The 22,520-nt window shown below is 52.7% G+C and overlaps 1 protein-coding gene across 8 annotated transcripts in view; it reads right to left on the reverse strand.

Moving 5' to 3' along the window:
• Window positions 1-22,520, reverse strand: part of ITSN1 (intersectin 1) — a 215,842-nt gene that overhangs the window by 37,329 nt on the left and 155,993 nt on the right. For 4 of the 8 annotated variants that reach the window (XM_072740767.1, XM_072740765.1, XM_072740766.1 and 1 more), the window contains 4 exons: window positions 20,595-20,716; window positions 17,733-17,850; window positions 15,883-16,074; window positions 13,970-15,493 (listed from right to left, as the gene is read on the reverse strand). In XM_072740767.1, coding sequence (XP_072596868.1) covers window positions 15,492-15,493; window positions 15,883-16,074; window positions 17,733-17,850; window positions 20,595-20,716 — 434 coding nt within the window. In that variant the 3' untranslated portion in view covers window positions 13,970-15,491. Of the gene's footprint in view, window positions 1-13,969; window positions 15,494-15,882; window positions 16,075-17,732; window positions 17,851-20,594; window positions 20,717-22,520 lie in introns of those variants that run through there. The other 4 variants (XM_072740761.1, XM_072740764.1, XM_072740762.1 and 1 more) reach the window with 1 other exon arrangement.

Raw genomic sequence — 22,520 nt, forward strand, 5'->3', positions numbered from 1 at the left:
TACCGAACTGACCTGTAGGATGCTGTTTTAAAAATCCTTGCTGGTGGTTGCCAGACCGAGAGAACCATTACAGACTTGAAGCAGGCACTTTGAACTAAAAAATATCGTTTCTTTGAAAAATTTAATATTTAGAAAAACAAACGAGTTTAAAAAGTGCATTATTCAGAGAAGGGTAAATGGAAAAGACATTTCAAATAAAAGTTTTCTTTAAGGGTGGAGGGACGTGGTCCTTCTCTCCTTTGGGAACCAGGATAAACATGGTTTTCTGGCTCACTTTCCCGGTGAAAAACGAGAGGATAAAGTACAGCAAATAACTTTTCATGGACAGCTCGGTGTGATGAAGGGCTTCTTATAACTAACTATAATTCACTCCCAGCTGAAATAATATTTCGAGTGACTCCAGGCAGTTAAAAATGATCCCCAACTACAGCCTACATAAAATTCCTAATCTATGTGCTGTCCCTTGTACTTTTGTGTAGTTAGACACATCTATAAAATGGAGAGGGCCGTGGCACCCCTTTGGAAGGATTTGAGGCTGGGGCACTGGAGAGAATATGGGAAAATTTTACCCAGAGAGGTTATCCTGTCCCCTCAATTGGAAATGTTTCTATGAACAGCATAATCTAAATAAATTGCTTTATTACGAAAGTAATACATAAACACAGGCTTACTGTAGACAGTTCAAAGGATACAGAAGCACTTAGGGTAAAACCTGAGAATCACCCCCCTCTCTGCACCCCCGACCGCTCTACTTCCTTTCCCAACAAGGCCCATAATTTCAAAAACCAAACCAGCCCCCACAGCAAGCTGGCCACGGAGCAAAGCAAATAAACAGGCCTTGCTCCTGGTATGAACGGGCCAAGATATACTATAAGATGGTCAATAAATATTTATTAAGTTCCTAGGAAGTCCAAGAGACACAGAAATGAGCAAGATAAAGTCCTTGTCCACAAGGAAACTCACAGCCCGGAGGGAGACTCGACATGAAAAGTAAACGTGAAATAGCAGGCAGTGGAGAACAGGCCCCCAGGCTGCGACAGGATGGTGGAGTCGGCAGGACTCGGAGAAATAGATGCTCCTGCTCCTCATACCGACAGAGGAAGGCTGGGGGGGGGGGGGGTCCTGTATCAGGGAGGATGGGCCATTATGCTGCGGGTGTGGGGCCAGCGTGCCAGATAAATGCAGAGACGCTGTGGGAGATAAAGTGGGAAGCGGAAAGCAGAAAAAGTGGAAAGTAGGAAAGTGGGAAGATCCTGGGATAAGGTGGTGAGAAGAAGGATGGAGATAAGGTGGGAAGAGGGAAGGAGGTAAGATGGGAAGAGGGAAGGGGATAAGGTGAGAAGTGGGAAGGGGATAAGGTTGGAAGAGGGAAGGGGATAAGGTGATAGGATAAGGGATGGAGATAAGGTTGGAAGAGGGAAGGGGAGGAAGGGGATAAGGTGGGAAAAAGGATGGAGATGAGTTTGGAAGCGTGAAGGAGATAAGGTGGGAAGAGGGGAGGGGATAAGGTGAGAAGTGGGAAGGGGATAAGGTTGGAAGAGGGAAGGGGATAAGGTGATAGGACAAAGAATGGAGATAAGATGGAAAGCGGGAAGGGGATAAGGTGGGAAGTGGGAAAGAAATAAGGTGGGAAGTAGGAAGGGGATAAGGTGGGAAGTAGGAAGGGGATAAGGTGGTGGGACGAGGGATGGAGATAAGGTGGGGAGTGGCAAGGTGGGGTAAGGCGGAAGTACATTCCATCACAGTCCTCATAATGCCAGAGGGACCAGCTGAGACATCTGGGTACCACTCAGCAATACGGAAACCCAGGCATAGATTTTTATCTTTAAGGGAAAGCACTTGCCAGAGTCTCTGGGGACCCCCGGCCCAAATCCCTGGCTAAGCGGCCCCGCTCACCAGGACACACCCTGGAGCCGGAGCTCCCCTCTCGACTGAAGGCTTCTCCAGGCTTGGCCTGAATGTAGGTAACAGGGGCCCCACGGCCCCGGTGTCTCCCACCAGGTGAGCCCACTGCCCCACCAAGGCTACCCTGGATTGTTCTGGACAATGAATCTAACGGTGCTGCCTTCAGCCCCCTGGAAAGAATGGCACACACGGGATGGCCTGTCGTATAGGAAAGGCCACAATGGATGTGACATAAAGAAGGTCCTCTGGTCAGAGCACTTTGTCCTCCACCTGCAGCTGACGTCTGACCACCGCCACCCCCAACCCCAATCCCCAGGCCGCGGACTTGTGCATCCTGCCGTGCAGCTGTGCATGGAGCTGGGACCTGGTAATGAATGAGGCGAGTGGGGGTCCCCGTCCTTGGGGGGCCTTGGTCTACCAGAGGCTCAGGTGGCCCATCCAGACTCTGGTTCTTGCTGAAGCACAGATACCCGGTAGAGGCACTGCCGTAAGCTGCCATCCTTGAGACCTCAGGGTTGAAGTCCCTCAGACTGGATTTCCATGGGGCCCCAGAGAAGCTGGTGGGCATGGAGACCTGTGGTGGGACCTTGGGAAATGTCCCCTGAGGCCACCAAAGACCCCTGTGCCTTATGGCCAGCTGAACCCAGGCCACCCCGTCCAGCCTGTCTTGGGGACTCACCAGGCCCCACTAGGCTGGCTCCCTCCGGGGGCTTCCACGCAGGAGTGACCCAGCAGCCTCAAAGTGCCAACGTGGCTGCCAGGTAACATTTCCTCCTAAGACGGGGACTCCGGTCTATGTGAGCTGCCAGCCAGTTTGATGACCACAGAGCATTTGCAAAGATCCAGCTACTCTCATAGTCAGGTTCTCTCTTAATTTGCCATAAATGAGAATATTGGTAACTTTTTACTTAAAGGCGTAACATGCATGGCTTTATAGCCAATGACGTCCCTGGCGGGGCGTCAGGGGCCCTGTGGTCTGCACCTGTTAGCTCATTCCTGGCCTCGCTTATGTTTCCACCTGCGTTTTCCCCTTCTTCTTGAGCTCCTGGTTTCTTTCTTATCTTGTTTTTTTAGAAGATTTTATTTTTAAGTCATCTCCACACCCAGCGTGGAGCTCGAACTCACAACCCCGAGATCAAGAGTCACACACTCCGCCAGCTGGGCGCCCCCTGAGCTCCTGCTTCCCATCCCGCACCAGCTCAGGGGTCCTTGGCCACGACCATCAATAAATCCTCCGGATACATAAGGCGAATCAGGGCACAGAAGTACAGACACGTTTTTATTGGAATGTGTGTGCACTATTTTTGACCAGAGGGGCCCGGAAATATGTTCCAGGGGAGCAGGAATTTGGGGTGGACCCCATGGGGCACAGGCCAGGGTGGGGAGAAGTAGTGAGAGAGCCAAGCAGGGAGGATGGTCAGAGAAAGGGGAGTAGGTGGTGCAGGGCCTGGAGCCCCGGGCACAGATGAGGGAGTGGGAAGCAGATGCCGGGGTGACGGGGAGCCAGGGACCTCAAGGTGGAAAGCTCCCAGGAGCCACACTCGCAAGCGCTGCGTCCTCGCCAACAATCCCGTGTGCTCACCCCCTCATCCAGCACACAGGGATCTGAGACACCCAAAGCCTTGGTTCATCCATGGCAGAGGGAGTCCCACGCTGCATGGGCCACCGGGCCCCTCGCCCTGCTGGGAAGGTGACAGCTTAGCGACAGCTGCTGGGACCAGGCTCCACAGACTGGTGGGGGGTAGGAGGGGGTGCTCAGACGAGAGAGATGGAGTCCAGAGGCGCCAAGTCCAAGATCACGGTGCCAGCAGGGCTGGTTTGAGCCCCCGCCCCCCCGCTTTCCGTGGCGGGCAGTGGTCAGCTTCCCCTCACGTGGCCTTTCCCCAGTACCCTGATGTCCCTGGTGACTCTCGGTGTCCACATCTCCTCTCCTGGGGAAGGACAGCAGTCAGATTGCAGTGGGGTCCACCCTACTAGCCTCATCTTAACTTGGTGGCCTCTTGAATAGAGGCCCCACCTCCAAATATAGTCAGATTCTGGGGCGCTGGGGGTGAGGGCTTCAACATTTCAATTTGGGGCTGGGGGGCCTCAATTCAGCCCCAGTGGGGGAAATAGGGTCAAGGAGTCCGAAGGCCAGAGCGAGACGGTGACACTTTGGCTGCAGAGCTGGGACAGGTGTGGGCTGTGTTCCAGAAGGGTCGCCGTGGCAGCCGCCTGAAGGAGGGTAGGGGCTGTGGCTTCGGAGCCTGCAGTCTGAATCGCCCGAGGGGCTATCATCAAGCCGGGGATCCCTGCGGTACCCCAGCCCCACCCAACCCGCCTGGCCAGGGAATGGCCTGGGCGGCCGTGAGTCCTGAAGCTTCCAGGTGGCTCCGATGTGCAGCCAAGAGTGAGGACCGCCCCGTCGGATGGCAGGGTGCCCGGAGGTCCAGACAGCGGATGTGACACGGGAGCAGGATTCGGAAATGAGATCTGTCCAGGCTCACGAAGCATGAGAGTTGTCACAACCGCCGAACCGATGATGCCGGACGGTCGGAGGCGGGTCACTCGAGCAACTTGTCCGAAGGGAAGGGACGTTTGTGACTCGGAACGCCTCCCCGCGTCCAGGGCCTGGAGCCCAGGCAGTCGCTGATGCTGTGTTCCTGGGGGCCACAGGGCCACCTCGACCCCCAACCCCAGGGCCAGAGCTCGGAAGGTCACTCTGCTCAAGGTCCTCACTGGGCTGATGGGACAGCAGTGCCTAGGGATGCATGTGGCTTCTGCTAGCAGGAACAAAACCTTTGCTCCTGCGGTTGTGGCAGACGGAGACTCACAAGGAAGCCACCAGCTTCTCAAAGGGTGGGCCCGAGGGTGGCCCATCCATCCCGTTCCGCCAGCCCCGGCCAGGAGGGCGCTCCTGGCCTTGGCGTCCGAGGCCTGCAGGGGCCAGGAGCAGCCAGGCCGGGTCAAGGCCACTGCGTCTCCTCTGAGAATGGCGCTCGGCTGACCGGTCCCGGGACCTGCTCTGGCGTCCGGGGCGGGGGGGGGGGGGCAGCGTGCTCCTCATCCCGGCAGAACTTTTTTCTTGAGCCTCTAAGAATAGCCTGGTCCCTGGGGCACCTGGGTGCTCAGCGGTGGAGTGTCTGCCTTCAGCCCAGGGTGTGATCCTGGGGTCCTGGGATCGAGTCCCGCATCGGGCTCCCTGCACGGAGCCTGCTTCTCCCTCTGCCTGTGTCTCTGCCTCTCTCTGTGTCTCTTGTGAATAAATAAAATCTTAAAAAAAAAAAAGAATAGCCCGGTCCCCTGCTGTTTCTCCTAACTTGGCAAACTGACTCCCGGTGGGACAACAAGAGACAACCGGAGCCTGGGACATTTCCTGCTCATTGTCAGCAACTGCACAGATGCGCTCAGGTCCCTGCTTCCAAGGAGCTTCCATTCTAGTAGGGGAGACAGAAAACCAAATACATCGTAGTTAGGGCGGTGGTAAGAATCATGCATGACTGGGACGCCCGGGTGGCGCAGCGGTGGGGCGTCTGCCTTCGGCTCAGGTCATGATCCCGGCTCAGGTCATGATCCTGGGATCGAGTCCCACATTGGGCTCCCCGCAGGGAGCCTGCTTCTCCCTCTGCCTGTGTCTCTGCCTCTCTCTCTGCATCTCTCATGAATAAATAAATATCCTAAAAAAAAACAAAAAGAATGATGCTTGACAATTCCCATGACTAACACACTGGTCTCCAGCCTCAGGTGAGTGTAGCTTTGAAATCAGCACAGCCTTGTGTGGGGTTCGAGGCCACACCCAGCACAAGGACTGAACCCCGATGTGTCCTCTCCCTGCAGCCCGGTGGGGGAGGAAGGAGCAAGCCTGCCAAGCAAGGGGACTGTCCACCACGGCTCCTGGGCGACCACTGTGGCCACGGCACCCGGGAGGGAGGCGTGCAAATGTGCAAGGCACACATGGCCTCCAACTTGGAAGCTGCAGGGCAGCTGGGGGTGTCCCGCAGGAACAAACTGTCCAGGGGGAGGTACCATCGCTGCTTGTTAGAGCTGATCCCGGGTAGATGATCGTGGGGCACCGCCTGGCCCCCAGGGAGCTCAGGGTCTCGTGTGGGGGATGCGTGTCTGTGTGTCTGTGCATCGGCTTCCACCTGCTGAGCTCCGTGTGCGGCAAGTGACTGGCAGGTCAGCAAAGGGCTGAGCCCTGGCCAGTGCGTGGAGCTGGGCTGGGCAGCAGGGAAAGGAGGGGGGTGGAGGAGGGGGTCGGCCCACCCCCCTGTGGCTTCAGCGTGACCAAGACCCCTTTGGATGGTGGTGACAGAGGAGGAGTGTTGGTTGGGTAAGACGAGACAGGCAACGTGGGGCCGGACAGTGGGGGTCCGAGGACCCTCGTGCCGCCTGGCCCTGAGCAGGGGAGATAGGAGGCTCCGGGAGGTTGAGTCACACGGTCTCTAAGCGGGGGAAGGCCCCGCGTCCATGCTCTCGGCTCACCGCTCACCTCCTCCCCACTGCAGGCCCAGCGTGCGGGACCGGTGAGGAAAGTGGGCATTTCCACCCAGAGGTTCGGAGGTGGGAGGAGACGGTCTTCAAGAGGGTCACTTGGAAGCCACCAGGCCTCTGTCAGGGGCCACCGGGGTTACTCAAAGGTGGCAGAAAGAATGTTAGACGGGGATGCTAGCCACCGGCTCTGTAAGGGGCCCGGGCCGGGCCTTCACCTCATCAAGCATCAGCGGCCCCTCCTGCAGCCTGGAGGCCCGGGGCCCCTGCACCTGCCTCACATTTGGGGGCTAGAAACCTGGACCAGTGTTCAGGTGAGAGCAGCCATCTGGGGCTGTTATGGAGCAAGCTTCCTGGAGCAAGTGGTGAGCGAGCGATGCTCAAAGGGAGCACACAGGCGAGGACTGGCAGCCCAGCTACGAGATTTGGGGCACCGTCACACAAGGACCGGGAGCCCCGGGGGGATCGTGAGCAGAGTAGTTCCATCTTTAAAACAGCTCTCTGGCCATGGGGTGGAGAAGAGGCTGGGAGACAGTGAGCCTGGTGCAGGGACCGGTCAGAAGGCTAGTAGTCCTTATGGGGTAGGGGGCAGGAGAACCTCAGTCAACCTCAGGGCCTTTGCACTTGCGATTCCTCAGGCCCTAAGCACTTTCCTCCCTGACTTTCGCAGAGTGCTTCTGCAGTCAGACCTCCACCCCCAAGTCACGTCTCTAGAGACACCTTCCCGGCCCTTCCCTGCCCTTCCCGTCTGTGACAGGCCTGGTCCTCAGTCACGCTCTGGGCCCTGTGGTCCGGACTAGCTGAAACGACCGCGCGTTGTCTGGTGGTGGTTTCCTCTGGCTCCTACAAGCTCCATGAGCACGGGCGCCTCGTCTGCTCTCGTTTCACTGAGCACAGGCCTGACACCTGGCTCCATGCTCCTTGGCCTTGACGGTCAGGGAAGTAGCGGGACAAGAGCTGCTTGCCAGGAGACGCAGGCAGGCTGGGCACCTCCCCGGCCTCGCGGGAGCTGGGCACCCTGGGCCCTTGCCACGGCAGGGTGGAGAGGAGAGGCAGGAAAGGGGGGGGGGAGGACTTCTGTCCCTTGAGGATGGACTGGGGGGGGTGTCCCAGCACGAGGGAGACCATGACAGTGGAGGGTCGCACCGATGACTTGGACACATGGGGATCTTCCCACAGCGGCCTCGGAACAAGGTAATGCTGCACGCAGGACCGGGGCGGCCTGGCCCCCCCTTCTCCTCTGGAGCAGATTACAGGGTTGGAGCTCCGCTGGGGGCCTGGCTCGCAGAGCACACAAAGCTCTGGATCCCGAGAGGCCTCTCAGGCTACTTCCAGGGGGCAGGAGAGAACTGATCTCCCAGTCTTTGAGCGTGCTGGGGGTAGCTGCTCTGGAGATGGCGCTTTGGGGTGGCACCCCCTCGTGACACATGTCCCCCATCCAAGCTGTATGGCTGCTTCAAAACAAAAGCCAAACAAAAAGAATGAGCTCCTGGCATGTTTGGGAGCTGACCGTTCCAGTCTCTGCTGGCAAGAGAACACAAGCCCCAGAAGGCCGTGATGAGAAAGAAAGGACCCAGCGACCCAATGCATCGGTGACAGGTTTATTGTGGGGCGCTGCATGGGCCTGCCAACGCGGTCCACAGACATGACATTTAGAAGCCTCGCACATTCCATTTGCTCCGGCGGCCTCCCTGGCCTCCCCGCCGCCGGCCGTGTGAAACACGGGGCAGCCTGTCCCCTTGGCCAAGAGTCTGCTGGGGAGGCTCTGCACTTGCAGGGAACGTGGGGAAGGGTTGACGAAGCGGCTGGCTTCAACACGGGGGGGGCCTCCCCCGGTGCACGAGAGGGGCCCCGACGTGTGCCTGAAGGAGCGGGCTGTCTGGACGTTTTAGGGAAGCCAAGTCCAAACTTTTCTCTCCAAAATCCCTCCCCTGCAAAAGCTCGTCTCCTGTAAAGCCTTAAAATGCACACAAGCCCCCGCTGTCTGGGTGTACGGCGAGCAAGCAGGAAGCCAGTTAAGTGGATTCCTTCATGCTTGGGGGCCAGGTGCAAGGCCTTTCCCCTGCAGTGAGAAGGAGAAGAAGGCTGTGGGGGGCTGCCTGCCTGCCTGCCTGGCGCTTTTACTGTCCCTCACATGCAAATGGAAACGTCCCTCTGGGTGGAAATGTGGTTTAGTAGCTTGCCCACAATCAACCCACCGGGAAGGAGCAGAGCTGGGAGCTGAACCCACGCTCCGAACCACCACCCTGTAGCCCTTCCTAGCGTCTCCAAAAGCCCAGGCTACGGTTAGGTTGACGGCGTGCTGGACACCCCCACTGTCTGCCTGCAGAAAAATAAAATATCCCAAAGTTGTTTAGTTTGTGTGTGTGTTTCTTCAGATTTTATGTATTTATTCATGAGAGACACAGAGAGAGAGGCAGAGACACAGGCAGAGGGAGAAGCAGGCTCCATGCAGGGAGCCCATTGCAGGACTCGATCCCAGGACCCCAGGATCACAACCTGAGCCAAAGGAAGGCAGATGCTCAACTGCTGAGCCACCCAGGGGCCCCAAAGTATCCCAAAGTTTTAGGAGAGATGGAAAGAAGTATCACAGTGAACTTGTAGGTACGCCATGTGGGTACATCTGGCACCACGTATCTCTGGCAGAGGTCAGGGATGACGGGGAGACGCCCTGGCAGCCGTTCTTGGGGTGACCCTGAGCAAGGGCATGTCTGGCAGGCCCTTGTCTTTGGAAAATACCCAGGTCCGCGGGGGCGGAGGCAGGGAGGACTGGAAAGGTTGAGGAGGCTGGCTGCGCCTGGAGCCTGTGCGCGGAGAAGGTGCTAGAATCTGGCACCAGCTCCCCATCCTGGCTGGGGCCGAACACCACGTAGGAAGAGGAACCTATTCCCCATCTTCCCACAGCAGGTGTAGGGATTCCGAGAGGCGGCTGGCTCCGAGGCGCTGCTGCTCTCACTGGCCACGAGCCGGGGGACTGGGGGCTGCCCTTGCAAGAACGTCCCCGCAGCTCCCAGAGCCCGGGTGCTCAGCTCACAGCGTGGGGTGACATCCAACATCTGGATGTCGTGGGACCATCCTGGGGAGCATCTCTGCGCGCGCGTGCACACACACAACACACACATGCACGTCCCCCCGCTTTCTTGCTGGAGTGCGCCACGAGTGGACCCAGCGTGCCTGAGGGGGTGTCCTGGGGACCAAGAGGGAGGGGACAGCCCAGGACAGAGAAAGGGACACCACGGGAATCCAGTTGTTCAACTGTGAGTGAGAACAGGTTCCTGGAGGAGAAAGGGCAGGTGAAGTGGCCCCTTGCCCCCCACCCAGGGTCCCCTGGGAGAGGCTACATGAAAAGGGGGATCTGCCCAACTTTACAAAATCAGGGCGTGAGTCAGAGGAAGGGACACTTCCTCTTTAGAGGCTTGCGACACTACTCGGGCCCCGCGTGCCCAACAGATGTGGGGCACGGCAGCTGGCGGCCTGGGCCAGAAGCTTGTGTGGCCTGACGGGTCTGCTTTCGGGCTGCGCCCCGACCTCACCATCCCACCCGATGTTACCAAGCTGAAGGCGAAGGCGTTTAACCTGCCCGTAAATCACTGTCCTGCCCGTGTGTCGGCCACACAGGCGCGTGCACGCACACACACACACCTGTGCACAACATAAAATATAACCTGGTGGTTCCTGAGAGGCAGTGTGCCTAACCCCAAGTGGCCCTGGTAGAGTTCTATGGCTGATTCTCACTTTTTACAAACCAAACCTTCCAGTTTTTTTATGAATCAAGTCCTATCATTTGAGGGAGGGCGCCTGGGGGGCTCAGTCACTTAAGCGTCTGCCTTCCACTCGGGTCATGATCTCAGGGTCCTGGGATCGAGTTCCGCTTCCCGCTCCCTGCTCCGTGGGGAGTCTGCTTCTCTCTCTGCCTCTGCTCCCCCCCTGCTTGTGCTCTCTTCCTCTCTCTCTCATGCTCTCTAATAAATAAATAAACATCTTAAAAATAAATAAATAAAAATGCCTGGGGAAGTCTTTCATTTAAAGGCTAGAACTTTCTCCCAAGGGAAATGGAATAGCTACACACCAGGAAACATTCTGGAAATCTGGTTTTTCATGTGTGGGGTTTTCTTAAAGGAAGGCCTGAGAACTCTGGCTGAAGTGAAGTATTCACATAAAGCCACCCTGACCCTTGACCTCATTATGTCCCCCCAACCCCCACCCCACCAGATCCAAAATACTAGATATTCTGAAGACGCTCCCCCCCCCCCCCCCATGCATTTTAGGATTGCTGGCAGTCAATGTAGTTTCCATAAAAATTCTCTCGGGTATTTTTGGAACTAGAAAGAATGAATAGGATTAACTTCTAATTTTGCTAGAGGCAAAAAAAAAAAAAAAAAAGAATATTCACTCCCAGAAATACTTTTCAATTGGCTAGGAAGCAAGGCTGTGATTGAGTAGGCCCATCCCTGCTGCAATCTGGGTGGGTGCCTCCCCCGCCCCAGGCAGGGGGAAGACCTGGCCATGATGAAGGTCCCCCCCGCACCCTGGCATCTCTGGTCCTTAGCCTCCTTCATAGACCAGAGGTGCAAATCCCCCATGAGCATGAGATATTGTTCCAAGGATACTGTTGCATTTAGGAAAGGGCACAGCTAAAGGAAAGGGAACCTCTTGGGGCGGGGGTGGGGGGGGGGGACACACGTGTTGTACCAGGAATGAACGCCAGTGCTTCCTTCTTACTCATTAATTGGTCAACCCACTCATTCAAACAGCATTTCTGAGTACCTAACATACTGTAGGCCAAGGTGATCAGTGTACTGAACGACAGGAGCTGCTGTTTCATGGGTGAGAAATAGGAATATGTTCCAACCTACTATTTAGAGGGTTTTCTTAAGCTGGTATTATCAGTTTTTCCTTTCTTCGGATGGGATCAAAGAAGGCATAGAGAGCCCAGTCACCATCTGCTATGGGAGTCTGGATCTGCCCAGTTCCCTTCCAGAAACAGGGCAGACACCAGTTTCTACCATCTGTGTAATGGTGAATTTTTTTTTTTTTTTTTACACAAAAAGATGAATCCTTGCTTTAGATCAGCTTCTCTCGACACCCTTTTATGCAGAGGTGGTCTGGGCTTGGGCCCATCGGCCACCACTCTTCCTGTGGCTCTCCGGGCCCTGTTCTGAGATGCGGAGAGGCAGCTGGCCTTGGGAAGGCAACTCAAAACTGCAAAAGGAAGGTGATCTCATTTGTACTCTTCTTCCCCATATGCCACTGTACCACCCAAAGTTCGGTTGTAAATATATTCACGTTGGACAAATCAACACCAATTATGAAATTAAATGATTTAATGACCAGTGATTTTTAACAACTCAAAAAAAAAAACCCTTGACATCTTGGAACTCTGGGGCCAAAGGAGATACCTGCCATTACTTGGCTAATTTAATTAAAAGATGCTTTCCCTCTGGTTTATCCATCTTTTAACAATCAGATTCTGGGATCCCTGGGTGGCGCAGTGGTTTGGCGCTTGCCTTTGGCCCAGGGCGCGATCCTGGAGACCCGGGATGGAATCCCACATCAGGCTCCCGGTGCATGAAGCCTGCTTCTCCCTCTGCCTGTGTCTCTGCCTCTCTCTCTCTCTCTGTGACTATCATAAATAAATAAAAATTAAAAAAAAAAAATAACAATCAGATTCTCTGAGAACGGGACTAAAGTACTTTAAACCAAATTGTGCGGCTTGGGGACTAGCCAGAAAGAGTAAGATCAAGTCTAAGATATAGAACCAAGACTCTGGGACACGTTTTATGCTACAGATATTGAGCATGAACTTATTACATGATTACGTTTACTCAACAGTAGTTACCAGAACAAACTCAGCCGCCACCAACAGGGCAACCGTTTTGGCCGTGACCAACCAGGTGAACATTAACCAAAATGGCCAGTGGGTGGGACCAGGGTTTCTCAACTCTGGTACTGGTGCCATCTGGGGCCAGATAATTCTCTGGTGTCCGGGGTGGGGGCAGGGCCGTGCGTTGTAGCACAGTTAACAGCATCCCCAGCCTCCACCCGCTAGATGGCAGTAGCATCCCCCCGGCTGAGAGGCCCTGGGTTGGATGGATACCCTGGGATCAAATGCAGACTGAGTGGTTTGTAAGAGGAAAGAGCAGCGTCCTGGGAAAAGGACCAGGAGGCCAACAGAAGGCTTTACAGAGAGGGTACTGTGCAGTTACACACAGTGCAGAGTATTACCCACCTTGACAATGTGCCACTTCCAGCCAAACTCAAGGCTGGAGAAGAAACATTGGCTTATATGGGTGAAGGGGTCCTGAGCAAGACATGGGGCTTGTGGCATCGTGGGGCTCGTGGTGGCATTGTTGCTCCACAGTGGTGGTGCGGGGGGGGGGGGGGGGGGGGGGGGAGGAGGGGAGCGCGGAGGTTGGAGGTGGAGATTTCTCCACTCGTCCCTTGGCATTTGCATGTCCTGACATCTGTGCCCAGGACAGCCACTTTTCTTCTCAGCTTCATCTGGCCCCTACTTGTTGTAGGTCTCTGCTAAAAGGTCACTTACCCCTGGAAGGGTTCTCTGCCCTGCAGCCGCCCTCCCTGCCCCCTCTGCTCTGGATGTCCTGCTCCATGGTGACTTGCATCCATTCCTCCAGCACAGAACTTATCTCATCACCCCCCCCCCCATATATATATATATACATGGAGTGCAGTAGTTTGGTTTTTGCCTTGTTCTTCCCATTAGAACACAGACTCCAGGGACGCGTGGGTGACTCAGTGATTGAGGGTCTACCTTTGGCTCAGGGTGTGATCCCATGTCTGGGGGATGGAGTCCCACATCAGGCTCCGTGCAAGGAGCCTGCTGCTCTCCCTATGTCCCTGCCTCTCTCTGGGTCTCTGACGAATACATAAAACCTTAAAAAAAAAAAAAAAAGGAACCGGACCCCATGAGGACAGGGACCCTGTCTCTGCCGAGAACCCAGTGGGGCACCTCCCAAAAAACATCTGCTGAACTGATGAAGGAAATCACTCTTCAACTGAATGGCAGCAGAGCGCCGGTTAAGTGAAGCTCACGATCGGAATCGAGCGCGTGGGCATCAGAGCAAAGAGTTTCGTCACTGTGTACACTGGCTGTTCTCTGCGAAGGCGACAAGAGTGGCGCGTGCCAGGCAGAAACGGATGGCGACGGCAGGATGGAAGACGTGAAAGTTCCCATCTCCACCCACACGGTTTTGTGGACGGTCAACAGACCCTTGTTATGATACGTTGTGCGGAAAAATGTTATGTGCCGAGTCACGCACCTGTCAGTGGACCAATGACATCTACGGAAAAGCCCGCGGGGACAGTTAACCATTCGGCTGCGTGGCGGTTCTAGGCTTCAAAACCCATCTTGTACGGGGCAGTCCTCTACTCCTTGGTCAGGTTAGGGGTGGGGGGCGAGGGGAGAGGGAGGGCCATTCGCAGGCTCAGGGAGGAGCGGACGGTGTCGGTATCTCAAGGCCCGAGTGTCCTATGGGACACGTGGGCAGCTGCCCCCCCCTGCTGACATCTGGTCTGCCTGGTTCCCCGTCACCACTGCCAGGTTCCAACAGCAAAACACAGAGACATTTCCGTCTAACTTTTATATGAAGAATTTAATTATCTATACACGTAACTAATTCAAAAGGTCGTATTACAGTTGTTAAAGCCGCAGGTTTATATATTTATATATCTTACATTCATATCCATGAAAATACTGAAGGGCGAGGGGATGAGGAGGAGCAGCCCTCGTTCCCTGCGCGCGGGAGTGGAGGAGGGCCCCTACACAGCTGCCAGCCCGGACATCTGCTCCCAAGGGAGATGTAAAAACAGAAGGTAACTGCAGGTTACAAAGGCATTAGTGGAAACTGTGAGACTGTGCTCGAGGCTCCCCCTCCCCGGTTTCCTGGGCTGTCAGCAACGGGCATTTTTATTGAGAGCTTTCCAACTAGTGTTTAAAAGACACACAAGGCTTCGGCTACAACACGTCAAACACATACACAGACCAGGAGCTCCGTTCCATATTAATCTGCAGAAATCCCACAGTCTAGTTAAAAAAATGTAAACATTGGAAATTAATTGCAAGGAGGCTTCTATACATTCTTTCTTGTCAAGAAAATTACTTGTTCAAAATATGTCATTCCATGAAGAGTAACTGGAATAAAAACTTCATGTAACAGAGACTAGGAAGAGATTGTGGATGCTGTGGATCGTAACAACCTCGGCGGTGTCTGATTTCATGGTATGAAAACACGCAAAATTAAAAACCCAAAACAGAAAACACCAACTCAACCAGATAAATCTGAGACCGAACAAAAACACAGGTGCTTTCTCATGTGGCTACAAGGTCACTGTGCAAAATCAAATTAATGCAGTATGATTAGAGCATCGTACAAGGTAGTAGCTTTCGCCACGGAAAAGAACTAATTTCTTATGTACAGGATGTATTATTACATGCTCAGCAAGGTACATCTGATACACACAAACAAGCACAAAACACCTTCCGTTTAATTGGGGTCGTTCTACAAGTCTTTAAAACAGATATACTGAATTCCTCTGTACGTCTACAGCAGGGGGGGGAACCCAAACTACACAATTTAGTTGATAACACTGGACAAAATGAAAAAAGAAAAATACATCAAGTCTCAGATTTATGGACATTTGGAACATTTTTTTAATAGCACATGCAGCATTCTTTGATAGTGGGTCTTTTTGCAAAACTGAAATAGCAAAGGAGTCATTTATTGATTTTTATTAAAAGGCTAAAATATATTTTTTAGAAACACTTTTAAAACTATTGAAAGCACCTGTGCAAAGGTGGGGGGGAAGTCAATTCGAGTCACTAGGAAAGCCACAAAAGGACCCACTACCCTGTGTATTTTTGTAATGTTCGCTTCTATCTCTGGAAGGAAGAGCTCGACATTGTCATCACATGCGACTAAGGTAAAATGAGGTAAACTGCTCTGCAGTGAGTTCTTCTACTCAGAAGGCAGTAGGTGATCATGCTGGAAGTCACATGATCAAGGCTGCATCTCCCATCATCCCTCTGGGCAGTGATATGGGATAGTGGGTCTCTTTGAGGACTTTCAAGCCTGAGGGGGGGATGGACAACATATGATTCCTAGAAAAAGGAGGAGAACAACACATAAGCAAAACAAAACAATGAGCAAAATTCAAGCTAGGAAAATGAGTCAGGCATGTAAACAGCATGGTGCCAAAATGATTAAAAAAAAGAAAAAAAGGAAAAAGTGGGGAGGGCGGGGGGGGGGACATGCTACAGAAGGAATGAAAAAAAAAAAAAAAAAACCAAACCAAAACCAAAACCAAACCAAACAACCCCGCAAGATAAAGTCTCGCATTACAGAAGGTCTTCAAAGAGACTGTGGTGAATGCAGCAATGGTCTGGCTTTTAAAGTTCTGCAAACGAAGCTCAGCAGAATCAGAGCAATGCTGCACGTCCGACCGAAAGGAACCAGAGAGGAGAGGCAGCGCAGCCACCCGGGCACTTACATTGCTGGCTTGGGTCCATGTCCGTGGTCAGCTTCACGTAGTTGGAGGGGAAGAGCCCCACTTGCCCGTTGACCTCGCCCTTCCACCAGTCCGGGTCGTCTTTGTTGAGGACGTTGATGATCTGGCCCTTGCTGAAGGCCAGCTCGTCGTCGTTCTGGGCGCTGTAGTCGTACACGCCGATCACCTGGCACACTGCGGGAGACAGGGCCGCGTGAGGGCCACGGGGGCTCGTTAGGCACTCCCGACGCCACTGCTGCGCGCGCTCTCTCTCTCTCTCTCTCTCTCGGGACGGGGCACAATTAAGTGGGTCTGCTCTGCTGGGCTTCGCCGAGCGAGGGCGACGGACGAAGGCAGGGGACACAAAGACCAAGGCCATGGCAAGATTTCACGCTAAGTCTTAGCTGGCGCGACACCTTCCTCTGTCTCGTGTGTGCTCATCAGCGGAAAACTTAGGACGAGGACCGAAGGCTCGCGGACTCGCTTCTATGTGGGCGGAGGGGAGCGCCCCTGAAATGCAGACTCTGGGAGCCGGGCCCGACTGCCCAGGACGGCTGTGCACCCCGGGGGCTTCACCACATTGCTCTGCTTCTCCGCCCCCCCCTTTTTAAAAGTGGAAGGTAATTAATCATCTGATTTCCACCCCCGATCCTGCTGCCCCCGCAAATCCAAATCCTACTGAAAAGTAAATCAGTGTTCTACTCTCCTATTATCTTTATGGCTCAGAATTTTGTCTCAAAGGAAGACATCTCCACGCCCGCTTTCCCTCAAACCTATGGGAGGCTAAATCGTTTTCTTTTCCCGGGCCTTAGCAACACTTTAGATAAAGTCTGCACCGTCAGGGTGGGCCTCTAATTAATCTTCCTTAACCAGCCTATCTATGGCTTTAGCTTTTTCAAATTCTCCAGCTAATTGAATCACTTCAGCAAATGATTTCTGTGGGTTTCAACCAACCTGATGAAGGGGCTCCTGCCAGGCCTCCCTGAGGGAGAGGAGGTCCAGCTGGCACCACACCTCCGCCCACAGGAGGCCACGGCTCAGGCAGAGAGGCCCAGCTGGGGCTGGGAACAGCCCTGGTTTGCCAATCCCTTCATTTCTTGCCAAGGCTGCCAAGTTTTAATCTGATTTCACTGGGGACGTATAGCACAGACATGAACAAAAACGTCTACATTTTCTGCAAATGCCACCCAAGAACGGGTGGCTTGAAGACCCGAGGGCAGATTCCTGCTCCCCTAACCTCGCCCATCTCAGATATTACCAAAGCATCTAATTTGGTCTCTTCAGTCAGAAAATAGCCAAGTGGCTCAGTCGCGGTGCCCTCTGTTCTTTTGAGCCCTTTAGGAGCGCGTGTGCAACATCCTGCCCATTAAGCGAAGCCCCCTCTGTTCACAGGAAATGTCACAGGGGAGTTATTTTGGTCTTCAGTGAGCAGCACATTACAACCAACAGACCCCCGTGGCCTCCAGCTCCATCTCCTGACCTATTTAGACCCCAGCCATTTATTTTTAGGAGCCTCTTTTTTGTCCCCTCACCCCCTAGCCCAAATCCCAATTTAAATAGTTGGAAGGAAATCAAGAGAAAAATCTGGCTTTAATGCCATAGCATTCATGACTCCTTTAGGAAGAGAGTCCAACAAGGGCTCTGTTGTACCCAGAACAGCCAAGCTGCTCACATACTTGGTCCTTTTGAAAAACATATTCCATATCACAGTAGTTGGGTATAGGTCCTGGCAAGTACAAGAAGTGTTCACAAGCAGATGTGAAAGGCAATCTAAGATCCTTCGTGAGAAAACCGAGTGAAAGACTACCGCGACCCGCAGACCATTTGCCAAGTAGAGATCGTATGCTGCCTACCTGCCGGGAACGCCGTGGGCTTAGGTGGCTCCGTTGGAGTGATTTTGCTCGTCCCAGGGCTTAAAAGTTTTACATAATTCGCGGGGAACCAGCCTATCTGGCGCTTCTTCCCACGGGCCTAGTAAGAAAATAATTACATCAAAATGCTTAAAAGGTTCATCCTCATTCAGGGTACAGTCTGCTTCGCAACAGAGCACTTAAAGTTTACAGAAAACTACAAACCAACTGGCATTAACAGTAGAACCTCCGAGTTCCTGTATTACACAATGAAAACACTGTAGCTAAAATTCGAAGTGTAGTAGTCATCGGCCAGCAGAGCTGGGAATGTTGTTGCATAGGCTGGACGGTGTGGGTCCAACTCAGTGTGATGTGGTAGGTCTGGCACAGGCAACTGCTCACACTGCGTTGGCTCTCACGTGTTACTTTCAGGTGACGCAGAGGTGATGGCGAGTGCCAACATTACAGAGGGATTTGATGAGTAACAGTGACAATGATGACAATGAAAATACTACCAAGAATAGCAGGTAACAGTCATTGGGTACTTCTAACGAGTCCGGCTCTGCGCCGAGCATCTTATATGCATTTACCTGCACAATCCCAGGAGGAGAATACTATTACTACTCCCGATTCCCAGATAACAAAAGTGAGGCCCAGAAAAGTCAACTGACAGTGTCAGGTTTACAAGCCAGTTAGTGGTAAGCCAATATTCACACTCGCACCTGCGCTCTTATGGGTTACAGGAGGCAACACGCGTGCAATACACACAGAACATAAAGAGTCTAAGCTTGACATTGTTTTCAAAAACTACCAGGCCTACATGATGGCTGCAGCCACGCTTTGCACTAACATTCTTTTCTCCTTCATTTCAATCCCATTCAACACGAGAGCCATTTAGTGAGTGTTTACATGCTGCATGTTGTTGGAAAGAAGTAATATACGACATGGAGGAAATTATAACCAAGGTGGTGAGCTGAGATCTGCAATTCTATGAGATGGGGGACCCTAGCTGGGAATCATGAGAAGCGCTACAAGCACCCAACTCTGCCAATGGGAACAGAGAACTCAAAAGGATTCATATATGTGCACACACATGCACACACACATACACACAGCATTTCTAGGAGCAAGACTCTGGTAAAAACAGTTGCCTTTGAGGACTGGGGTGGGAGGGAGACACTTCATATCCCCTTTTGCTCACTTTTGAATTTTAAACCATGTGAATATGTTACCGGTTCCAAAAATAAGAAAATAAAACTCAAAGCAAACTTCCTCTACCTTTACTCTGCCCTCCCACCTGCCAAATTATGGAGAAGGATCCATCTGGGTTACTTTTAGAATGCGGATCAAGTTCCCCTTCCTTGTGGTCTGATAGACTTCGTGCCCTTGGCTCAAGGACTAAAGCTTTTATTTTTACAGTGAATCCGCCCACGACTGCAGCCTCTCATTTTCAAGTCCCCGCGTGTTCCTGTACCCAGTAGGCCGCCATATGGCTTGCAATGACTCTGCTACGCCTCAGCCCTGCACTTTCACAAGGGCAGAACACCGAGCTCACTGGCAATTTCTTCGTTTGTGTATCCACAATGAGAGAGCCTCTGGTTGAGGCACCAGAAGCCCTCCTGCGCATGGCAATTCACCCTTTATTGTGGATTTCAAGAACCGTTCAAAACTCCCTTTTGAGCAAGGTGCTAGGGGCATGAGGATGAAAAAATATGGTTACCGCCTTCAAAAAGCTGATAACCTGCATGGTGACATAAGGAATATGTGTGAAATGCGAATATCATCGACAACAATGTTAAATACCAAGAGTGGTGTGGGCATTGGGACCACCACAGTTCAGGGGAAGATGTCACTTCCGGAGGAAGTGGGATGTGGCCAGCTGTGGGGGGTGGGGGAGGGGAGGGGAGCAGAAGGGAGTGGGGTGTGGGTAGACACGCACTAGGGAGGCATGTTATTCTCAATGAGGTTTGAGAGTCTGGAGCGGTCCTTGTTTTCAAATGCAATGAGGCTGGAGCAGAGGTGTCACTGATGGCTGGTAAGACTAGTAAGCATGGGGCTGGGAAGGGAAGAAGGGCACCTGGAGGCAGCCTCAGGTGATGGCAGCACAGTAGTATGAAGAGGAGTGGATTCCAGGACTCGAGAGGTCAGATTCCTGAGCCTGGAAGGTCAATGTGGTCAGCCCTGCTGGACAGGTTTTATGGCTGCCCAAGAGGAAGTTTAATCTCCGACTTCCCATTCTGGCCAAGACACATTTCTCTAGTCCACTGGCTCACCCCGTACTCTGCTGGCACTTTATTTTTTAACTCGCTGCCTCTGATCATATAGAGGTACTTATTTCTTCAGCTCACCACGATATAGATCCTCACTTCTTTGACCAAAATTTGCCTCGACAAAACAGTGAACTGAGGACACGCATACACACGCGCATGTGCACGCATGCATGCATACACACACACACTCCACACATGGGAACCAAGCATGTTGTGATGTGCACATGTAGCTTTTGTACCACATCTTACATTTATATAGATCTCCGCTTCTATAATGCCATGACCCCTGAGAAGGACTCTGCCCACATCCCTCATCCTGACCTCTCACGCTCCCACCACTCACTATCTGAATTCAGGAGTCAAGCAAATTTGGATAAATCTTCCAATGAATCCTTAGCTCTCACAATTCTGCTACTGGCTGTCCAACGCTCAGGAAACAAACACATAGATTCAGATGATGTGGAATCTCTCGATATCCAAGAGCAGGATGAGGTGGTGGTGGGGTTATGTGTACTGTGCGATGAAATCGTATCCCTTTGGGGTTTTGAGTATTCATATTCGGACAGAATTTTAAACAAATGGAAAAGACACTAACTTGCAGCTCTCCTTCCCACCAACCGCCTGGGTTCTTTTTTCGGATCAAAATCAGCTGACCAGGGGCCAGGGTGAGCTGCTCGGGACCAGTAGCTGTGTAGCAGGCGATAACCTGCGCAATTTCTGAAAAACAAGATCAAACATCGTGGCACAGTGTTACAGTCAGGAGAAGAAATTCTAGGAAGACGCAGCCACCTCCCGGGTTCACAGATTGGCATCATCAAAGTCAATGCCCTGGGCTGGTTCTCTACTAAATGGAGATGGTTCATTCATCCCCCCTACCCCCATTCTACGACCTATGACCCAGATGCAGCATTCAAGGGCTCGGGCGATCTTTTGGTTCTGCTCTAGGACTTCCTCATCATCTCTCGGAACTTATTTACCAACTTCCCTCCACCCCATTCTTGCCCCCAATTCTCGTACTTTCTGTCCCAGCCCCCCCCACCACCACAACTGCTGCCAACACCCTGCTGCCCACAGCAGGGCCTGGCTCCTCCGCACGCCACCCTCCACCCCACAGAGCTAGCACACAGCACATTCAAGGGTGGGCAAGTGAATAAAGGAACTCAAGTGGAGCTTTCCCACCTGCCAAGTAAGTAGAAAGAGGAATTCTATATTCTCCAGAAACTTTTGGGAGTGTGGCGCTAGCTGATTTCCAGGTTGTGGCTTTAGACGCTTAGCCCCACCCACATGACCACTGTCTTTGTGGCTCACACAAAGGGGGATCCTTGGATATCAGGTAGGAATCATGTCAATGCAGGTTTATTTTTATTTCAAGTTAAAAAAAATCTGGAGTTAAGAAGAGAATTTTATGCAAAATCCAGTTTAGCACAGGAAAAAACAAAAAACCTAAACAGTGCTTTACTTTCCCTGAATGTTAAAAATCTCATGGGAAAAATCCCAGCAGTACCACAGACCAGGCTCTGAAAAGTACGTTTCTATTGGCACAGGAGGTCGAGTATGAAAAAACAAAACAAAACAAAACCAAAATCCTTGTCTGACTGAATCCTGGCGTATCCAGTGACTGCTTTTGGAACTTCTAGAAGCAATGCAGAGCAAACCATTCTAGTCCTTCACACTCTCTCCCCATCATAATAGATCTTGAAAGAAAGAAGGGATGAGGTAAAGACAGAAAGAAAGAAATAAAGGAAAAAGGGAAAAAGGCCCCCTGTCCCCTGACAGTACTTCCTCGTGCTCAGGAATGCACAGTAGCAGCTGCCCATCACCATGCTGGGTGCGCCAGGCTGTCCGGGGGCAGGCCTGGCCCGATGCTCCAGGGAGATCAAGACAAGTAAGAAAGAGGCCAGATTCCATACACCTTGGCCCTACTGAGAGCCCGAGCTGGGAACTCTGTGCTAGGGTAGGAATTCTCCCCTGACATGCCAATGGCTAGCTCTAGATTCCAAGAGTTTTTGGTTTGGAGAAAGTCCAAATCACTGTCCTATTTGGCCTCAGATTTTCCTGCTCCTCAAAGGACCTGGCATGCCCCAGCCAGTGATCTGCCCCAGCATTCTTCTGTCTTTGGTGTCCTGGAGCGGCCCCCTGGTTTCAGTATAAAGTTAAGCCCATCTGGACCCTTTGGAATGACAGTTTCAAAATGTAAAACACTCACAGTTAAAACACAGATCTGACCCCGTGTTCCAGTGTCTGGAGTCTGACTAATACCCTATGGCAGCCCGAGAGCCCACTTTCCCCCGCCAGGTCAGGCCATCTGTGGTTGAGCACTGGACACGGAAACGCCAGATCCCCCTGTCGGCCTGCAGGGGACCCTCCCCACCCCTCATCTCCTACGGACACAACAGCAAAAACGCTCCAGTGACCTACAGGAGGAAGGCGTGCCAGACAAACCATGTTATTTCACCTCTGCTTCTTTCCCTTCTCTTTCGTGGTACTATTTGCAGAACGTGTGATTTTGCTTAAATAAACT

This window comes from Vulpes vulpes, chromosome 15, assembly GCF_048418805.1.
Source record: "Vulpes vulpes isolate BD-2025 chromosome 15, VulVul3, whole genome shotgun sequence".
In the NCBI taxonomy this organism is placed as follows: Eukaryota; Metazoa; Chordata; class Mammalia; order Carnivora; family Canidae; genus Vulpes; species Vulpes vulpes.